At 39.3% G+C, this 22,645-nt stretch overlaps 1 protein-coding gene across 3 annotated transcripts in view; it reads left to right on the forward strand.

Annotated features, from left to right (window-relative positions):
* Positions 1 to 16,013: 16,013 nt before the first annotated feature.
* SPEF2 (sperm flagellar 2) overlaps positions 16,014 to 22,645 on the forward strand; it is an 81,891-nt gene continuing 75,259 nt past the window's right edge. For 2 of the 3 annotated variants that reach the window (XM_072416585.1, XM_072416586.1), the window contains exon 1: positions 16,018 to 16,214. In XM_072416585.1, coding sequence (XP_072272686.1) covers positions 16,157 to 16,214 — 58 coding nt within the window. In that variant the 5' untranslated portion in view covers positions 16,018 to 16,156. Of the gene's footprint in view, positions 16,215 to 22,645 lie in introns of all 3 variants that reach the window. The other variant, XM_072416587.1, reaches the window with a different exon arrangement.

Genomic DNA, 22,645 nt, shown 5'->3' on the forward strand with positions numbered 1-22,645 from the left:
AAAAAAAAAAAATGTTTAACTAGTAATATAACTATACAGTAGCATATATAATATATTATAATTATATATGTATTAAATAAAGATTTCTTTGTATTGGACTCAGTACAGGTATTTTGTATTGAAACCAATACAAAATTACTTGATTTTCCGGAAGATCGAAGAAAGAAGACGTGTCCGGAGGAGCTGCAGGGACGAGCAGGACGCCAGAGAATGACATCAGAACAAGGTAAGTGGAGTTTTTTTATGTTTTAGGCGACCCCGAGGGTGACTCGGGATTACCGATTATAGCATGTAAAATCCACCCCGAGTCACACTCGGAATGAAGTGTATATATATATATATATATATATAGAAGTGACAATAACACCTTGAACAGAAAGATCATACCATTCCAGGTGTGAGGTATGGGGGTTATACAGTATATGGAGTGATGCCCCCAGTGCGACAGTGACATCTACTGGAGAGCACCTGCAAGCACATAGGAACAGTGTGTTTCTGGAAGTAGGGGGACACCTGAGTAAGGGGTGCATGCATGGGTGTGGCTGAATGTAAAAGGGGGACCAGGCTCCAGGCTATATTAAAAGGGACCACAGACCCCAGTCTCTCTCTCTTACTTTGGAGCTCAGCCAGGATACAGGATTTGAAGGATGGACTCTTTGCGTATCCTTTTACTTTGTCTTTATACCCATTTGTTAGTTTCTCCTAAATAATTATTGTATATTTGTTAATTATTTTACTCTGTTAATAAATATCTTGGTATTTAACCCCCTGGGCGGTTTATTTCTGTCCGGATTTGTATGTCTAAAAGCAGTACATTGTTTTTTATGAAAATTAATTTACAGTATACTATAATATTATGACTATAATAACGTTTGAAACACAAACTCATGTCAAAATAATAAATTAAATAGATAAATAAACTTTTTTTTAAATAAATATTATACTCATACTATTATATTATACTGTAAAAAAAAGGTTCATGAAAGACAATGTACTGCTTTTACACATATAAATCCACTGTATTGCATTTAATACAGTTATTTTGTAATGAATGCAGGTGGTTAAGATCTGTGTAAAGAAAGGTGATTACATAAAGGAAACTTTTCTTTTTTGCATCCCAGAAATTTTCTTTCACCTCCACAATTGAATTCCAGTTGGTCCCGCACCATTCTGGATTTCCTATTTCCAGCGTTGAGAAACCATCGGGCACAACCATGTTCTTCTTTTTACATCACCTGCGCAGTGCAAGATCGGGTGACATTTATCAAAAATGCAGTTCCATAGAAGGTCAGGTTGTTCAACCACTAGGGAAATATTCATATCCAAGGTATAAAACCCTATGGACATAGTTGGTTCAGAGGAAGGCATAAAAACCCCTGGTACAATTTGCTTCAACGGGAAAAATTCCTTCCTAAATCCATGAGGCAATCAGATGTTCCCTGGATCAACAGTCACTGTTATCTTTACTTTAAAGCCTTAATACCCAGTTACATTCTGTGCTTCTAGAAATCATCCAGCTTTTTCTTAAAGCAATCTATAGTAGTTGCTGAAACTACTTCCTGAGGGAGCCGATTCCACATTTTCAAAGACTTTACAGTGAAGAATCCCTTCCTTATCCGGAGCTTAAACTTTTTTTCCTCCAGATGCAAGGAGTGCCCTCCTGTTCTTTGTAATGATCTCATAGTGAAAAATTGTAAAGAGAGTTCTCTATATGGACCATTCATATATTTATACAGGGTGATCATATCCCCCCTTAAACTTCTCAAGGTAGAATAGATTCAGTTCAGCACACATGTGTCAAATCTGCACTTTTTCTTTTTAATTCCGGGAAAGCCTCTTCTGTTCATGCCTGAGCCCAAAGCCCATTACATAAATATCCCAGGAGGCTCTGGGTTTTCCCATTCAGTCTTTGGCACCATGGTGCACAGCAGCCCGAGCACTGTCTGGATACACATCGACAAATTTTTCTCTTTGATCAAAAAGGCTCCTTCTGCACGTGCCCAAGATGCTGGAGCATGCGCAGAAAGAGGGCTTCCTGAGATGCCTGACGTCGGTATTTTGGAAAGCTTTGCTCTCCCATTCATTCTCGACCACCTAGACGGCCAAGAATTAGGAGGCAGTGCTGCACTCTTTTCTTTTTTTAAAAAAAGGGTGTTGCACCTAAAAATAAAAAAATATATAATTTTTACCTTACATAAAAGGGTTCTCTACCCTTTTATGTAAAGTGAAAATTTTGAGTATAGGTACACTTTAACTAAACTTACCTCTCCTCTGTCATTCACCAGTGCCAACATCTTTAGCTGGTCCTCTTCTGGGTTTGCAATGGCTATCCAGGATCATTCACTGAGCTGAGCATGTGCAGCTCAGCTGAGATGATTGCAAACTTTTCTAAACTTTTTTTAAACATAGTATGTCTCGCAAGAACCTGCCTGCTTGCAGTATTTAGGCTTTAAACTTTAGTTCTACTTTTGCTATGGGACCCCATTACAGCCCCTCTCTATGTTAAATCTCTATTTGTAAAATTAAATATTTTGTTAATAGTTAAGGCAATATAAAATGTCAGTCTGAAATCATATACACTGTCAGGCTCATTCCCATCACATGGATTAGGCTGCTTTGGTCAACACAGTCCCAAGTATTAGATAAGGCAAGAAAAGCCTTGTCCTGTATTGTGTCACTTTACACGGACACATAATTCTTGTATAAGAGAGAAATATGATCCAAGCTTTGTGAATAAGGGCGTTATTTCTCCACTATAAGCAGCAGTGGCCTTTGTTAATCCTATAGGCTTATTTAATTCTTTTAATGAATACGTTCAGCCCCTGCCTGGGAACACTAAATACCTTTGCCAAGGTCATGCTTATTGAAATGTTAGTACTGGAGAAGGAGATTAGAATGTCACTTTTAATATCAAATTACTCTTTGGCAGTATATGAATATTTCTTTTATATCTCATGGTTGTTTTAGTTGTCATTTTTTCACAGTCTAGATTTGCGTATTCTTCAGATGCTAAAAGATAATGTTATTTGAGTTTAAAAACTTCAGATGAGAATTGGGAACAGTGGTTCTAGCACTGCTTCTGCCCATTGACAAGTCTGGCAGCACTAAACACTAAGTTGGACATAACCTTTTACAAATGTTCCTGCTGATTTTTGATTGAAAAACGAAAACACATGGGACGCGTGGCATCCATACTCTTCACATACGATTTGAACGATTACACTTGATTAGATTTTGAGGATAAGAATAATTGATTGACAACCAAGTGCATGCTTTGCTTCTGAAGGGTTGGGTAAAATCATGGATTATGGCAACACTCTATATATATTTTTTGTGTCCTTGTTTCAGCTTACAAACATATTATGAAAATTGATGCAGCTTTTACCTATGGGTGAAACGCGTCAAGGATGACAAATTTGAATACATAGGAATGTTGATGTATAGAAAATAATCCTTTTTAAAAAAAATGTAAGATATATGTAATGGATATTGTAATAATTAATGTGAGTGTAAAAGAACTTTATGTATGTTTTAAGGTTGAAGTATAATAAATCTAATGAGTCATTTTAAACAGTGGTACTAATTACTGGTAAGGCACCTTAAAAATCCCCATAATATAAAACTTAGAATTTGAATTTACAGAGAAAGGGATGTGGTGTCATGGAAAATAATAATAACCAGTATAGTCTAAATTGGGGAAATGGATAAAAAAAATACTTTGTACAAACATAACAACTAAAAGCTGAGTGCATTGCTATTCTATTCTATTTGCTATTAAACACCTAAATAAATTCACAACATTACAGTTGATTAGGGTTCACCTGTGTGCAATAAAAGTGTCAAATGATCTGTCCCCAAGTAAACAAAAAAACACACATACCTTTACTCCTGCAGATCCCTCTGTCCTCTATCCTGCGTTGTCCCAGTATCCCCTGATATCTTCTTCTTTCTTCTTCCGGGTTATTCTTCCTGCATCACCCGATCTCGCACTGCACGGGGGCAAGATCGGGTGATGTAGATTAGGGGAAAATGTGTAAAATTGGCAATTTTTTTTATTGACGAAAAGACTCCTTTTGCGCATGCCCTAAGATTAGGCCATGCGCAGAAGAAGCAGCCGAGAGCCTCCCGGAAAGCATGAGGTTGGTATCATGGGAGGCTCTGCAATCCTACTAAGTCTTGATTGCTGCGACGATCAAGACCTAATGGGGAGGTGCTGCACCCTTTAAAAACAAACAAGCAAACAAAATTTTTACTTTAGATAAAAGGATTGTCTACCCTTCTATGTAAAGTAAAAATCCTAAATTTAGGTACACTTTGAATAGACCTGTCCTGAAATCCCCTGACTGCAACACCACTAAGAAAGCAACATGAAGACCAAGGAGCACTCCAAACAGATCAGAAACAAAGTTGTGCAGAAATATAGATCGGGGTTGGTGGTAAAAAAAAAAAAAATCTTTAACTTCTCTAGAATATCTCAGAGAGTATGACTGCATCTATTAAAACAAAACAGAAAGAAAATGGCACCACTATAAACTTGAGAAGAAAAGGCCACCCACCAAAACATTGGGGAAGGAGGGCAATAATCAGAGATGTGGAAAAAAAAAACTAGGGATAAGGGTGAACAAGCAGCACAGGTCCACAGTATGGATGGGACTATCTGCCCATTGGACCACTTAAAGTCGTGCAATTGATTGAATAGAGCTCAATAGGAGAATAGAAGCCATTGCCTAAAGAAAAAAATAGGAAATCCTTTTAGAGTTTGCCCAACAGCATGTGGACTCCATAAACACATGAAAGAAGGTTCTCAGATCAGATAAGACTGAAATTGAACTTGTTGGCCAACAAGAGAACAGTCATGAATGGCTCATCACCCCAAGAGCCCCATTGCCACAATGAAGTATGGTGGCAGCAGCATTATCCTAGGGGTATTTTTTTAATTGGCCAGCCAAGTACAACTGATCAGAATTGAGAAAAGATGAATGGTACCAAATAAAGGGCAATTGTTGCTGAAAACCTGTTTTGCTGGAGTTTTAGTCTGCCAGAGATTTGAGGCTAGAACAATGGCCTTAGATATATTAATAAAGCTTTACTAAGTCATATTAATGAGAAAAATAGAAAAAATGTCCTGAAATTAGAGCAGTGCATGTTCAGTTTTTTGATTGGGCAGGTCTGAAGGATTTTTGCAGATGATACATTGCCTGTCCCTTTCTGCAATAATGAACTTCATGACTGAAAATCTTTAAAAAAAACTTTAGAACTAGCCAAAAACTCCATTGGCATGATGCCCCAAGCTAATTAGGACCCCAAGCAGTTGTAATTGCCACAAAAGGTTCCTCTAACAAAGTATTGACTTTGGAAGGGGGACAGAACGCTCATGGATTTTTTTTCTCTTGAATACTGTTTGTGTCACAAAAATTAATATACATATGTGTATTGCACGTTTAAAGTGGTTGGTATGTTATAAGAATTAATTTGTGCTAACCCCTTAAAATTCCATTAATATTCCAAGTTGTACTGCAACAAAAGAGAATTAAATACTTTTGCCAGGAACTATCTGCTCCTCTTTTCCTTTTCTCTTGCAGCATGGTGGTGAATATATTGGTACTTTTACAAATAATTTTATATATGAATAAAAGTTTAGACTCTGTAAGGCCCATAGAGAATTCCTTCAAGTGAACTCCAAAATACTCCAGTGAACTCCAAAAGGAGATGAATATAAAAGTCATCCTAGTTTTTTATATCTATTGTAAATAAAAGTGCAGAAAAAGGCAATGAATCTTCTATCCATCATGTTGCAGTTACACATTCGAATAACATACAATGTCAGCTTATGAACATTCAACATAAACGTCTGCTTGAATAAATCCTATAGTGCAAAATGGTTTAATGCATCTTTTGTGTAGCATCCATCAATGTGAAGACACAGGCAGGAAGATGGAGTGTGAATTTCCTGAAGTGTTGCACAGCCAAAAGAAAATGATGAACTGCTTCCACAGGAGGTAAAAGCATGTACATGCTACAGAAAAACATCATAGTAATAAATAACAAAAAGACCATAAACTGGGGTAATCAAAATTAAATCCAGTTGATTTACAACATTCAAAGATGTGGTACAGCTGAGAACAGAAAAATCCAAATGTAGTCTGGGCGTGGGTGGATTACCAGCAAACTGAAGCACAAGAATACATATTGCAAAACATAAGGCAGATGAAAATATTTAAAGTAGATGAGCCTATATAGTGTATATTAATCAGTAAAAAATAAATAATTAGGATTGCCTCGTTGGAATTGGTCATAAAGGCATTCAGTGTTATATTCCCAAGAAAATGGAGGAATAAATAGTTGCATAGTTTTTTGTTTTTTTTAGTGTGATATTTGAATCTGAAGTTCATCTTTATCTTTCTTCTTCCATACCTGTAAAGAGAGTTTTCTTCTGTTCTGAAGGGTATTAGTCTATATTCATCAAGCCCTCTCCCACTGAAATGTATTATTCATGGCCCTCACCTTACAACTATTTACAACTTCTTATTTTTAGTCTCGGTATTATGTGTAGGTGTTAGGGAGAATGAAGTACATATAGGAACACCAACTACTCCAGCCTGAAACTTGTATCCTAAATGCAATTTGCACAATGATTATTAATAATAAAAAAATATTTATACAATCCAACTTCTCACACAGCACTGTACATTACTTAATGATCCCCTGTGGTGTAATGGTTGGTGTTGCTTTTGGTTGTCACACGCTTGCAGTGTTGCCTTTGTCTTCGGTGACCCCCGTGTCACCCATGCCTCTTGTGTCTTCCTGTGTCTCTTGTGTTTCCCTGTGTCTTTAGTGACCCCCGTGTCACCCATGCCTTTTGTCTCTTTCTGCTTTCCCCTGTGTCTTTAGCAACCCCCGTGTCTCCAATGCCTCTTGTCTTTTCCTGTGTCTCCTGTGTTTCCCTGTGTCTTTAGTGACCCCTGTGTCACCCATGCCTCTTGTCTCTTCCTGTGTTCCCCTGTTTCTTTAGCAACCCCGGTGTCATCCAAACCTCTTGTCTCTACCTGTGTCTCCTGCATTCCCCTATGTCCTCAGTGACCCCAGTGTCACCCATGCTCCTTGTCTCTTCCTGTGTCTCCTGTTTCTGCAGTGACCACCATGTTACCTGTATCTATTTTCTGGAATTTGGGTTCTCAACCTCTGGCTTTGTTCCTGACCTCTCTTGTTTTCTGCCTGCTTCGACCTCACCCTTCTTTGACTGTTCTCCCGCCTAGTGATTCACTTCCACACACTGTTCTGCTCACCCTGGTGTCCCCAAGGACTGCAACCTGGCAGCAGCCTGCAGCACAACATCCTCACCACTGGAGGCTCCAGAGAAGACCTGGCTGCTGCTTGGGTTTTGAACCTTGGCCCTTCTCAGGGCTCACAGCATCATTGTGCAAGCCATTGTGCCCCTTAGAGACTCCATCTCTCCAAGCGTGACAATAGTCATAAGTTCAAAACTTGGGAGAGATTTGTGGCTTTAAATGATTTAGCTTTGCTGAAAGTAATTCAAAATTTAACATCATTTCTATTTAAATATTCCTTGAGCCCTGTCTTACCTACCACTAACTTTTCTGAGACCAGGGTCAGTATATGCAGGGCAGAAAAAAAATGATGATTATTAACAATATGCATTGTAAAATTTAAAAAGCCATATATCAGCAAATAATGAAATATTCAGAAAAGCTAAAGTTTTAAAAAAACAGGAACATTGGGAACACTGACAAAAGTGACCTCACTGTGCACAACCTCTAACTCTCTGCCTCTCTTACACGCTCCCCTCCCAGACACTGCACCCCACAGTGGGAAAAATTCAGCATAAAATAGTGCTGTCAATCTGTGACCAGATGCTGCCTGACAACATAAAAGCTGCTACATGTTTTCCAACCAGGTTTATGTAAGCAAGCACAACCTACATAGGAGTGACAACTGTGTTTTGATTTCAGGAGCAGTGCAGCATTGTTTCCACACCATCACACAATGCTGAGTAACTGGAGGATCAACAGGTATCTGAGGATCTTTGCGGGTGACTGAGAGAAAACTGTAAGTGAACGATACTCATTGGTGGGTGGTGAGCTTCTGCCATAATCAGCAAGCTTGCACGGCATACTTTCTGATTATAGCACATACTTACCCATGTGTAACCGCACTGCAGTGATCATAGGTCCAGGATGTATCAGAGGAAGGCCTTAAGGTGCACTTCCGAGAAGATGACGATCCTCTTCAGACATTGGATGGACATTGATGATGTAATGTTTGCAAATGTCTCTGGAAGTTGGCTCTACACTGCACTACACTACCTGAGCTCTACACTGCACGGCACATGCGTTGTACACCATACACAGCCGAGAAGTCAGGAACCCACCAGCTAACTGATACATTGCATCCTCCAAGCCCACACGGAGACGCAATTCAGGTCCTGAATACATCCCAGGCCACTCCAATAGGTTACTCTGACCCCACTAATGAGGTATAAGCATGACCCTCCTCCACGGCATGGCTTCCCCTTTCGGCTGATTCCCTCTGGAACCTCCAACTTCATGGAGTGACTGGCTCCCAGCATAACCACAACTTAAACTAACCCACCTAAATGCATCAATATTCTCTTATGACCAATTCTACGAGATGTCTGACTTTCACCTATCCTGCATTCCTTGAAGAAGCACTCCTGTGAAACGTGTTGGAATAGTAGAAATCCTCCACGCATAGAACTCATAGTATATCACTAATGTATTTATCTATTGTTATACTGATATATCCTTAATCTAAAAACTCAGTCAGGTGGAGCTTTGTTTGTTAGTTTGTTATTTACTTCAACAATTAACCTCCCTGGCGGTCTGATTATGTCAGTATTTTTCAAAGTCAAAGTGGCACATGTTTTGCATGATAACCTGTTTGTCTCAGCAACTATTTTCTCATAACCTCATTGCTCAGAAACAATTTTATAAAATAAGAAAGAATCAGAAAGCACCAAAACAAAAGTATTTGTATTTTTTATATATAACACCAATGGATTTCCAACAGTTTGGGTTTTTACAGAGTATAAGAGTTTGAGTCTGTCCCAAAAATGTCATGGGACTGTCGACCCTCCATCTAGATAGTATGTTTTCTAAAGTTTTAGCAAAAAAGTATGGTTCAAATGCCAACGCGTTTTAGCCAACTGGCTTCTTTAGGGGAGAGGTTGAGACCATTAGCGAGAGCTGTACAATAAAAAGAGGTGCAAAAGGCATTTTACAGAAATTGTATATCATTCATTGCAATCATACAATAAATTCATAAATAGTTCAATAAAAAAATAAATGAATAGTAGGTTGTTTAATGGTCAGTAATAAAGATGTCAATATCAATACTATAAAGTTATATCTAAAATTATATATGTAAATTTACCAAGGTCAATAGAGCACCAAGTTTGCATATCACTGACCTCAAGCTCAGAATCGTCGCTGTCTTCACTCTCTGATGACAAATTTCCGGTGAATCACTATCTAGCTCTATTCTGTTGATTCTAAATCACTATCGCTGTTTTCTAGCTGTTGTAAACCAGCTTTTGCACTAGAGAGATTATTATTATTATTATACAGTATTTATATAGCACCATCATTTTACGCAGCGCTGTACAGAGTCCATAGTTGTGTCACTAACTGTCCCTCAAAGGAGCTCACAATCTAATGTCCCTACTATAGTCATATGTCATTAATGTAATCTAGGTCAATTTAGGGTGCATGTTTTTGGGATGTGGGAGGAAACCGGAGCACCCGGAGGAAACCCACGCAGACAACCTGCAAACTCCATGCAGATAGTGTCCTGGCTGGGATTTGAACCTAGGACCTAGCGCTGCAAAGGCCAGAGTGCTAACCCCCTGAGCCACCATGCTGCCCTGCGATGTCTTTTAGAAGCCATGAACGTGGTCAAGTTTCCAGGCAGAGGTCAGGGATGGCGGCAGGCAGAGACGTGGTCAAAGGTCAGGGCTGGTAGCGGACAAACAGTAAAAGTGAAGGCAGTGCACTGGACAAAGCTCTAGGGACAAAACTGTGGGATACAGTAATGTAATCAAACCAGATTACAATGTAATCTGTTTAAATTTCCTGCAGTGTCACGCCCCCCAGTGCATCGCGGCTGCACGCTCACATGTCCCATTGATAACGCTGGGGGGTGCAAGGACAGGGTACACAAGTGCCGTGCGGGCATCGCCGGAGGACATTGCAGGCTCCTGGGGACCAGGTAAGCCCTTTACCTCTTTTGGTACTGAAAGTTAACCATATTCATGCATTTTTTCCTGCACACTATTACACTATGGTATTTATTTACATATTGTGAGATCGCACATAGCAACAGGGGGTGTTTCAAACAGGAAACAGGGCCAGCAGGTTAAAAGTGCATCAAGGGTTTTATTCACTAATAATATTTTCACACAAAAATAGGCAAAATAAAACAAAAAGCAAAAAAAAGCCTGGCCACTTGGTCACTAACTTACTGTTGGTTCCCTTTTCTAACATTCCAGCCCAACCTAGTGCTGTGCAGGACTCTAAGGCCCTAACCATACATCTTTTCCAACAAATTCTGTGTCTTTACTCCCAGGTCCCCGGTCCCCTTGGACCTCCTCCCAGCTCACCAGCCAAGACAAAGACACAGGAATAAGAAGGCTGGGAGTATATTTACCCAGCCTAATTTCCAGGATGGGTTTCTGGTGAGACAGTTACACCTGATCATACCCAGGCCTCTTTAGCTCCCCCACCTGGCCAAGAAGCTCATTGGCATTCAGCCTGGTACTTCAACCCCACCTTCAGGTCAAAAGGTAACTGACTAAACAGAAAAATACTCTGCGTATAACCTGTATCTAGGGCAAATGTACCTGTCACCCTGGACGAAACCCTGTGATTAAATTGGCCAGCTGTTACAATATGTACATAATAAAAATTAACTCCCCCTTTCTTTCCTTCCATTACACCCTAAATAAGATCAATGTTTCTTTCTTCCTCATATTGTATGGCGAAAAGTGAACCAAAAAGCCATCAGGAGCCAGAGATTCATTTTTGTGACAATAGAGACTCACGTGTCCCTTTTGTCAAATAGCTTTACCCCCTTGTTTACTTTATGTTTTTTAACTTTAGGTCTGCTTTAAGTGCTGCAGTATATACTTTGTAATAGGAGGTTATTCCCATAACTGGTAAAAAGGTTGGTATTCTCTGTACTGCTCCTGGAGTGAATTCCTTCTTTTTTTTATTTTCTCTGCTTACAGGCAATTGATTGGCAGACCAAGCTCCAGAGGTTTCTAATGGGCCCCTGACATCCCTTTCTATTATAAATGTTCCACATTGTCAGTAACAGAGGAATGATTAATGTCTTTCCACTAGTTTGATAATGTCTTAATTAGATGATTCATGCCAGCTAGTTAACTTGCCAATAGTTTCTCGCTTGTCCTAAACATTTTTAAAGCGTTCAGTCAGTCTAATTAATTTAATTTAATTAGCAGACTATTTAGAAAAATAAAAAGCCACACCAGCCCTAATAAAAAATTTGAATAATATTTTAACAATAAATGTTTACAATACAACATTTTATCTATTAACATTTTTTTTAATCTAATTCTCTTTTGCTTTCTAATTAGCAGGTTGGAGGCAAAGCAGTGTCTACAGCAGGCAATCTAAACTCTTTTACCCCCTATATAACCCCCCAAAATGTCAGATTTTGGGAAACCCCTAAATCCAGGTAAATCCATTTTATTGGGGGTCAGTTGAAAAAAAAATCTCCTAAGTTGGTGGCCAGTGGAAAGAATATTACCCCTATAGTGGTGGATAACAACTATTATAAACAACTAAAAACATCATTAGAGTCATGCAGATGGCTCTACCAAGTGGTGTTGGAACCAGAACTATGCAGACATCATCAAATGACAGGTCAAGCAACCACAGTTTTAGAAACTAGCAACCCCTGGAGAAGCCCTGGTTAAGAATGATTGAGAATAACTTATTTATGGTATAAATCCCTAAAACTAAACTTTCAAAACAATAAAAAAAATGCACACAAGCAGTTCCTTATTGCACAAGGGAGATGCTGCATACGGAGTCAGCCACTGAAGACAATGTAACTCATCAGTGGCCATCTAATAGCTGAAGGGGATCGTCATACACTCAGACGTACGCTGTGGACTCCGCAGCAAAGATGATGGCTTCCTCTGATGCTGCAATGAGGTCCTGGACCTGTCATCTCCATAGGGAGGCTGCACACAGGTAATACTGTGCCGTAATCAGCAAGAGTGCAGATGTTCACCATACACCAAAGAGTACAGTCCAGCTTTAGGGGAATTTCTATAGTTAGTACAGATTATTTTTTTCTTGACTGGATCATTATTGGCCTGTGGCTGAACACTTGTGGGAACATGGCTGGATTCTGGTGGGTACATGCCTGGAACCTGGTGGGCATTTGGCTGAATCCTGGTGAGTTCACGGCTGTATCCTGGTGGGTTCATGGTTGGAATATGGTGGGTCCAAAATGGTGGGTACGTGCCTGGAACCTGGTGGGCATTTGGCTGAATCCTGATAGGTCCATGGCTGGATCCTGGTGGGTACATGGCTGGATCTCAGTGGACACATGGCTAAATCCTGATAGGTCCATGGCTGGATCCTGGTGGGTACATGGCTGGATCTCAGTGGACATATGGCTAAATCCTGGTATGTCCATGGATGGTTCCTGGTGGGTACATGGCTGGATCTCAGTGGACACATGGCTAAATCCTGGTAGGTCCATGGCTGGATCTCAGTGGACACATGGCTGGATCTCAGTGGACACATGGCTGGATCTCAGTGGACACATGGCTGGATCTCTGTGGACACATGGCTAAATCCTGGTATGTCCATGGCTGGATCCTGGTGGGTACATGGCCAGATCTCAGTGGACACATGGCTAAATCCTGGTAGGTCCATGGATGGATCCTGTAAATTCTTGACTAGTGATATCTATGGATTATTAAGGCATCTAGCAATGTGATCTTTTGTCATCTACAAATCTATAAACTTTTCGTATTGGAACAATACACTGAGCCAGCTAATGAAGACATCATGGATCATTGTTGATTCTATGAGATTCTGATGGATCAAAGGAAACAAAAAGTTGAAAAAAAAACTCCATACCATTATTCCATGGATTTGCTACAGAAAAAGAAAAAGAGTTAAATGTAAAGTATCCTTTTTCACCCATTCTTAGATCTGGTTTATGCTTTTGAATAAAAATCCCTTTTATTAAAACCATACAGGTAAGGTAAACTTAAAGTAAGCAGACGCCCTATGTCAAATACAAATAGTTATACAAATAGTTAGACCACTTACATTTTTTAGATTAAGAAAAGCAGGGTGTTATCCCTGCCTTAAATTATATTTATTTTATATTGATATTCATTTGTGTATTATAGAAAACACTGTCAAAATTCTCGATTTAGGGATACCTCCCTTGGTAATTTAATTTTTTGTTATTATTATTAATATTATTATTATCATTATTATTAATATTATTATTAATAAACAGGATTTATATAGCGCCAACATATTACACAGTGCTGTACATTAAATAGTGGCTGCAAATGGCAGACAGATACAGACAGCGACACAGGAGGAGGAGAGGACCCTGCCCAGGAGAGCTTACAATCTAAGAGGTAGGGGAAGGTGGGAGTTTTATTGTAGAACATGAAATGTCATTAAAGAACAAACTGAACTTTCTATTAAACACTATATCGAACACAAGCACTCTGTTTTAGAAATATGATACATTAACCAGTTCTCAAAATTAAAGAGTAAAGGAAATAGGAAAAAGGTTCTAAAAAATGAGCTCTTCAATAGTTCTATAGGCAAGAGTGGTGGAATGAATCCATGACGAGGGTAGCTCGGACTTTCTAGCCCATCCTTCACCACCACCATCAGTACCTCCACCTCCCCCCAACCCCCACCTGCTTACCAACCACTCCCCCACCATTAAATACCCAGACACCAATCTTGGATTTAAATTGGCTGGCAAGCAGCCGTTTATTTAAACAGCATTAAATAAATTAACCATTTCAAGTAATTACCAAATGTCCAATAAAAAAAAAATGACATAAATAAATACATTTACACTTTTGATATGTAAGCATATATTACCATAACATAACACTCCATTATTTATATTATTACTTAACCGAGATTATATAAGGCTGACCTTATACATTGAATATTACCTATTTAACCAACAACCTAATTCCTCCCTTTTATTAATTCCTAACCATATCAACAATATCCATAATGTTATCAAACTCCATACTCCCGGTTATACACCCAAACAACCAGGCTGCAGGTCTCAGAAGGCAAAATCCGCACCCAACATTAAGACCATGCTGTGGTCTTGATGTCATTGGATTTACTACTTGGCATGAACTTACATTGTATGTGAAAGGAATTATTTTAGTAGTCACATCCAGATTTTCAGATACAAAAGATTCTTTGTAATCTGAATATTTAGATATTCTTCAGTTTATCAAAGGGCAAGTGTCTCAGATCCGTTGACATTTGTTGCATGATTTGCTCTATGAACATGTAGGATCTGGTGACACAATCCTGGGTGTCCTCCTATGTATTTTGTATCACAGACTGATACGTATGGCATGGGCCTGCTGTGGTGCTAGACACCCCTTTTATATGATTTTATATTTGTCAGCTTCTACAGGTGTCAGGAGGGAATAGGGACAAGACATATATGATAAAAGATCTACAGTAATCGTACACTGCCACAAACTCCCAATCTGGTGACTGGATACCTCCACGGTATATGTAGTGACATGCCTTGGTACAAAGTATTCAGATATAGTGTTTATAAGTCTTTAATATTCTCTATTTTCCTGTGTACATGTGGTAAGCACCAATGTTGTACATATTGCTGCATGTACAGAGTCCTTTTGGAGATTCCTTTATGTTGTGTGTTTTAGATTTGATGTATTTAGTCTGTTTGTAGATCAATGTATCATATATGCTCTCTTCTAAAAATGAATTCAATATGTCTTTATTTATATATTTTTCATGGTATCACCATTCGTCTATGAAATGTTTACCGGATGTTGTTGGATGCGTTTTATGTATTTGCATAAAAAGTTTGATTTGTTTTATTGTACTTTTGTAACATTTGAATTTGTACTTTGAAAGTTTTTCCCCTTTTGTTTGATGTTTTCTTCCTATTATGAGGTCAAGAACAAGATAGTGATTTATAACCCTTTCTTGTTTTATTTTTTTTTTATTATTTTTGTATAACTTTTCAATATTTTATCCTGCCTCTCACACTACCTATGTCCTCAGCACATGGGTCAGCTGTTCACAGTTGGCTCCTGTTTCTCTGCTTTCCCCATAGTCCACACGCACAACCAACAAAACTGACATTGGGTTATGTTATTATTATTATTAAACAGGATTTATATAGCGCCAACATATTACGCAGCGCTGTACATTAAATAGGGATTGAAAATGACAGACTAATACAGACAGTGATACAGGAGGAGAGGACCCTGCCCCGAAGAGCTTACAATGTTAAGCTGATGATTTCCTGTGCTGCACTGTTGTTTAATAATTTCCAGCTTTTTGTGAACTACAGCAACCTGTCCCTCATTTGCAGATAGAAAAATAAGGCATGTTTAATATTAACACACTTCCTAGGGTGACAACACTGCTCCTCTATATGGTACATGGACAATCGTTGTCACCCTAGGATAGTAAGTGTACAGACAGGATGAACTGCTAACAAAGTAAAGAAAAACATCAGTTCAAATCCAAGCACAAACAAATTACAGTATAACCAAATCTTATTCTTGATTTCAGAGTTTAGCAATTTATTAAGAAGGAAAAAGAAAGACTTGCAGGACTGATTTTCCTACTCTACTGAGACTTTTGGCCATTTCTACAGTCTTGACGCCAGGTGGCGCTGCAATGCAGCATATACAATCGGCATTGCTCCCATCTCTATAGTACGGCCATGGTAACAGCTGCGTGGCTACGGGTTGTCATGGAGACGGGACGCGGCCTGGCAGCTTCAGGGCTTCTATGTGACTGAAAGTCGGGAGAGAAGAGCCGGACACCGAGTGTTATGATACCGGGTAGAGCGGCCCCCTGATACCGGGAATATGTCAGAGATTATCTGTCAATGGCTGAACGAGGAGCTGGGGCTGTCCAGGCGTGTGGGTGAGTGAATGCTATGAAGTGTTATGATTAGTTTTGTGCTTTAAGCCCTAATTAAATAATTATTGGCCGGGTGAGAGGACGGAGCTACAAAGAAAAAAGTTTTTCTATCTTTAGTAAATTTGGAGATTTCTCCATTAACACAGTTTCTGTCTGAGGGTGACAACGCTTACTGTATAAATGTCTATGGGGGAACAGCGTTGTCACCCTAGGCTGCTTTATCTTGAACTGGCCAATAGGCATTTCCCATCTCGTATTATATTACATAGGCAGCCTGGACATAGCTTGAAAGAAGGAAAAATACAAAAAAAACCTCATATATGTGGCTGTGTATGTAATATGTTTTCATTTTATACCATTTCCAGATTCTATGGTTTCTTATGGAATTTTTATCATGCTAAGTCATGTTCAGTTTTCACCCCTCGGCTGCACATTGGGGGCACAGACTGCCATGATGACACACGGCATGCCTCATGTTGTAGTCAGCATTGCAGCCACGCCCCTTCGCTTAGCTCCGCCCTCAAGTTAGCAGATTGCAGAATGCAGGGTACACTGATGGGTCAGCACCCCCTGCTAGGAGGAACGGGCTGTAACCCTTGTAATTTGTCTGCTATCATCTCCTTGACTGGCAGCCTTTCAGCTGGAGTTGGGCTTTAATGTTTCTTACATTATGGCTTTTAAATGACAATTCTGAAGAGCGTTTATTGGAAACTACCGTATTCATCTTCAATGACTCAGGGAGGCTATGCTGAAAAAAAAAGTGCAGTTACTCTGTCCCCATCACATGTGGCGTCTCCCCCCAGTAGCCATAGACAACGAATGGGGGCAGCATTACGGAACTGCTCACACATGTGCACATGTGGCGTCTCCTCGCTACAGCTCTATAGAGAATGAATGGGGGCAGCACTACAGAACTGCTCACACATGTGTTATGGTACTGGCAGGGCGTTGCTTCCTCATGTCAGAGTCTCCAGCAAGCAGAACATAGATCAGCACAGCTGTGACGTCACCGGAGATTACTCCAGAGGCTGGAGGCAGAACTCACACTTCATAAATACAGCTACAAGGCACCCCCACATACCAGTGCGCTGTTTTCAAGGTGCTCCTTAGGCTCAATTCTTAATATTTCCTATCACCTAGCAAATCTCACTTTCTGAGCTCACTTTTACTTTAAGCAGCAGAGTGCACATGAGATCCAAGCTTTTACATACAATTTGCAGTATACATTGCAGCCTGCTTGGAAGGGAAACCCAGGGATGCCATTAGAATTTTCTGGGCCTCATAATGTAAACTTCATGAGCCTTCCCTCCGTCATGCCTAAAAGTTCCAGCATGGCAAAAGTCAAGATATTTTTATTGGGGCCTGGTACAGAAATACGCCTTGTCCTCCCTCTGATGGCAGCCCTGGGGACATTTTGGCACAGAACATTTAGGCAAATCATACACCCCTGCCACAGCACCGTCCCCTGGGAGAAGCATCACCATGACACCCTTTATTATTAGTGTTTTATTTCAGGAAGTGAGGCTGATGTGTTCACATCACAAGTGTTCTCTGCATGCACAAGGACCACCCAGTGCTGAAGTTTGTTATAAAATTGAACCTGACTTGTTATATAATTGGCAGAAAGACATTATTAATATTAATAAACACTATTTATATAGCGCCAACATATTACACAGCGATGTACAAAAAATAGGGGTTGCAAATGACAGACGAATACAGACAGTGACACAGGAGGAGGGGAGGACTCTGCCCCGAAGAGCTTACAATCTAAGAAGTAGGGAAGCAGCACACAATAAGAGAGGGGATATGTAGTGGTGAAAAGTGCTGGGGGTTTAAGAGACAGAAGATGGGTAGGTGAGTATGAAAAGATTTTAAGGTTTTAAGAGCTCTTTTAAATGTGCAGAAGGACGTTAAAAGGTAAATATGTTTTTAAAATGCATAATATAGTCACCAGAAAAGCCTCCGGGGAAGGGGGGCAGTTGTATAGAGACCACAAATCTGGATGCTGACATTTAACATCCTTTTGTCCTAAAGTGTAAAAAGATGTAAAAATTAAAAATGTGTGGTCAGGCAGATCTTTATTGCAGGAGGGATAGGTTTTGCCCCTTCTGCAATAAAATAAACTTACCTGATTGCATTTATTTCATTTTATTTAACACTTTTAGCACTGTTGTGCATGTTACAGCACAGTTTGGCTATCTCTAGGCACTTGATAGTAAATCCTAACTTGGAACTACAATGAAAGGAGTAGCCGGCAGTGGTGGAGCCAGGGGGGTGCTACGTACACATGTCAGATGATTCTCGTCCGAGATTCGCCTTTAAGCTGATATTGAAAGAGAGTCTGGCTTATGTACAGCGCTCATAGTTCATGGATCCACCCTGGCGGATCCATGGACAATGAATGATGAACGATCGCATTTCAAGTGAAGAGGAGTACGCAGATCGGGGTGCCGCACTAGTGTTCTCCCTCCTTCCTTATCCATAGAGGATTGTGAAAGATTTTTTTCCAATGACAATTATTGAACGTGTGTACCTTAGGGTCAGTTTTTGGGCCTGGTTCACACTGACCATTTGTCTGGGAAGGTGCCAGGTGGTATCTGAATGTTTGTAATGGAGCAGCTGCTGCTAAAAACAAACCAGCTGTAAATATCCTGCTTTGTTCTATACCGGCGTTTCATGATTAAGCCAAAGTTCCCCACAGACTGGCCTGTGATTATTATAAATCATCCAATATTCAAGCCACAAGTGAATATATTTAAATACATATAATAAGTGAATCAAAAGTAAAGAAAACCAAAACATTAATAATGAAGAACTCTAATAAGCTTCATTTAGATTCATCCAACCCTTTAAATTGGGATAAGGATATTCCATTTCATCACCTGAAGACATACATATTTATGTTTATTGGATTGTTGCGTACAATTTTGATATTCTATACTTGTAACAATTACAGTATACATAGTGACATAGTTAATGAAAGAGCAATAATGTATTCTCTCAAATTATATAATATGAATTGTTCTAATCACTGAATGCATTTATGTATCTACTTACCTTCTTTATGACGTTTATCATGTGATTAATTTAGTAATTTATGTCTCAAGCTTCCCTGATGAAGCCAATATGGCAAAATGCGTCAGGAATTAAGGGACTTAAGGACCTCACCCACTAGGGTACACATCCTGGATCTGGTCTGTCCACAGGAACTAATAGGGATCCACTTTTTTTCTTCCCCAATATAATAATAGCAATACCTTTCTAAAGTTTATAGGAACCAAACAACCCCCCCCCCCCCTACTTGCAGGATCTGAATGCAGTAGGGAAGGGGATATGAGAGTCTAGTTAACTGTTACTTTGTTATATGTCTCACACAATGTTTTATTGTATTGTATTTTGAATATAAACATCAAAAGAAAGACCCCTCTTTTTCGTTCTTTCCCATTTTTGTCATAAAACTATAGATGTTAGCTATAACACTAGTACCAGATGTATTCATACCCAACACTATACCCTTCCTACTAATTACTATTGATCTCTGTACATACTGTATGCTACTCACCCCACATTCATACTCTCTTTAGGTATTTCACAATGTTAGTAATGCCCTCTTTCACTACTAGTACAATACAGGTCAGTAGATGCCGAGGATCATGAAATTCAAATCGTACGCCCCATATAAATTTATTAAATTCAATATAAAGTTGTGTTATTATTTTTCTAATTTTTTTTTTAATTGGATGTGTCTGCTTTTAATATAAGTTGAAATTTAGGATGGAAGATCTACTTTCCCTGCTTACACCCCTAGCATCAGCACTAACCCCCCCCCCCCCCCCCCCCCCCCCCCCCTGGCCCCCGGGGGTTTAAGCAAACCCTTATAGTAAGGTCCAAGGAGAAATTACACTATTCTTCATAGCTCTTTGAATTACATGCAGTTATCTATCCTTTCTCTGCATATACTTTGATGGTCTTTATAAATGTCCAATTCTATTTATATCTCAGATATCATGCTTTCATATCAGAAGAAAGCACCAGAACCCATAAATGGTGTCACTATTACCTTTTCCTTTGTCGCCACTTTACATCTTTTATTAAGTATACATCAAGTGAAGTATTTATAGGGGAACATTTTGTAGCTTCAATCACAAAAGCTCATTTGGAAACCTGACTGCCTCAATCACCTTTTCCCTTTGGACTGCTTCACATCCTAACACAACACACACCTATAATTTTTGGCAGCCTCTGTACCTTTGCTTTAGTTACAGAGGTGATTTACCTTAGTGGACCTTGTGTGTTTTCCTAATGGATCCCCAGAGAATATCTAGAAGAGGCTTTCCTGTGCACAAGAGCAAGACTTTTGTTATAACCAAAGGTAGTGCATAGGAACTGTGTATTGTGGAACAGATAGAAGTTGGATTGTTAATAAAGCTGAAATCCAGCTGGATGTGTATATTTATTGCATTTGTTTAAATACAATTTACTATTTAATTCAGACTGGGGGAAGGTGGACCAGAAGTGTGAGACCATCAGGCTCTATTGCAAAGTGCTGGTAATATAACACTGTGATCAAAACGATGTCCTCCTGCCAGTGCTTCTTCATTATTTGCTTTTGGATTATCTGGCTGGCTTTTAAGCAGGCACGTCATAGGAGGAGAATGTAACTAAAATGAAAAAGTTATTATGAAAGTTACCTAACCATTTTCTGTATGTTGTGTCTAGGCAAGGTGATGAAGTAAAGCATCTTCTTGCTTTCTATTTTTTGGTGATTTAAGAAGACCCAGAAAGCCTGGACAATGGGGGTGGACCCTGGTTTAGTGAACAGCTTCTTTAATCAGGGCATTCATATATATACATTATTATCTCAAAAGACAAACTCAAAAATGATTGCAAAAAAAGTACCCATAATTTAACTGCCAATCACCGCATCACCGCAAATTTGTGAGGACATAAATATGCAGACAGCCACCTACAGTCTAACGTCATTATTACTGGAGCTACAGGACAGGTATGAGGACTTTTCAGACATAAGTGGTTGTGAGCTTGTTCCAGATCAGTAACTCACTTGATAATCGAATTTGGATTAACTACCATGGGAGAACCTGGGTGATCCAGCAAACATGGTATAGTTCTGGCCCAGGATTAAAAACATTTGAAAAGAAAAAATAATAGCAAAAGATTTTTAAGAAATGTTTTCCTGGTTTGCTTGGTTGCCCGGGTTCAGTTTATAGTTACCTGGATAGTCAAGTTAAAAAAAGGCATAAGTCTAAAAAACATGCTAGAGACCAACCTATTCCAGATAAAACCTTTTATACTTAGGTATTCCAGAGGAAGGCAAAAAAATACTTATAAACCCCTTGGAAACATAATCTTCAGTATTGGAGAAAATCTGTCTAATGTGAAGAATGATTAGATTTTCTTTCAGGTGTCTTTTCTTTTTGACTTCCTAAGCTGAGGAATCCTATTCTCTTTATTTTTTGTCCTGGGTAAAGACATCTTTCTAATGTAGTCAAAAAAAACAACAAAAAACAGAACCTCTGCAACCTCACCCCCTTTACTGTATTTAAAAATAATGAAGAAAGCCTAGGTTGCATGCGTCTTTGGCTGCACTGGGTGTGGACATCTTCTCTCTTCTTCCGGGTTCTTCTTCTCCTATGTCACCCAATCTTGCACTACGCAGGTGTGAGATCGGTTGAAGTAGATGGATAAAAAGATTGATGATCCCACTGTGCATACATGAGATTTTTTTTTAATTAAAGAAAGGGATCCTTCTGCGCATGCCTGAGATGAAGGCATGTGCAGAAGGAGCAGCCAAGAGCCTCCTGGGATGCGTGACGTAGGTATCCCGGACGGCTTTGCGGTCCCATTCTGTTGCACCTAAAAAAAAAATACAATTTTTACTTTAAATAAAAGGTTATCCACCCTTTTAAGTAAAGTACAAATTTTTAGTTTAGGTCTGCTTGAAGTATATAATAAAGTTGTCTTGTTGTATCCATTTGATGTGTGCTAAATGAATCTAGTGGGTTACTAGAACTAAACACTTTTTATACTCATTTGTCCCCATTCCATTGCGGGTGCTTCCATCTTTTTTCTTATTCTCTTCTTTAAATCAATCTTTGATTCAATCTTCAACCATCTAGAATGGTTGGGATGACGTAACTACTGCTCATGCAATTTATGACAGACGTAATGATGATCAGACAGGTAAGAATGCATATTGCAGAAGGGATATAGTCTGTCTTGTTCATTACTGAACCCAGTAATCTCATTCATCCCAGCTGTCATCAGGTCGTCCATACGGTAAACATCTGCCACCTTCCTTAGCCAGTGCCCAAGGGTTGGCGGTCTGTCACACTTCCACATTGCAGGAATGCATGCCTTCGCAGCATTTAAGAGATACTAAGGTAAGCCCACCTGGACCTGGTGCTTTACCG

The sequence above is a fragment of the Pyxicephalus adspersus genome, chromosome 6, assembly GCF_032062135.1.
Source record: "Pyxicephalus adspersus chromosome 6, UCB_Pads_2.0, whole genome shotgun sequence".
NCBI lineage: Eukaryota > Metazoa > Chordata > Amphibia > Anura > Pyxicephalidae > Pyxicephalus > Pyxicephalus adspersus.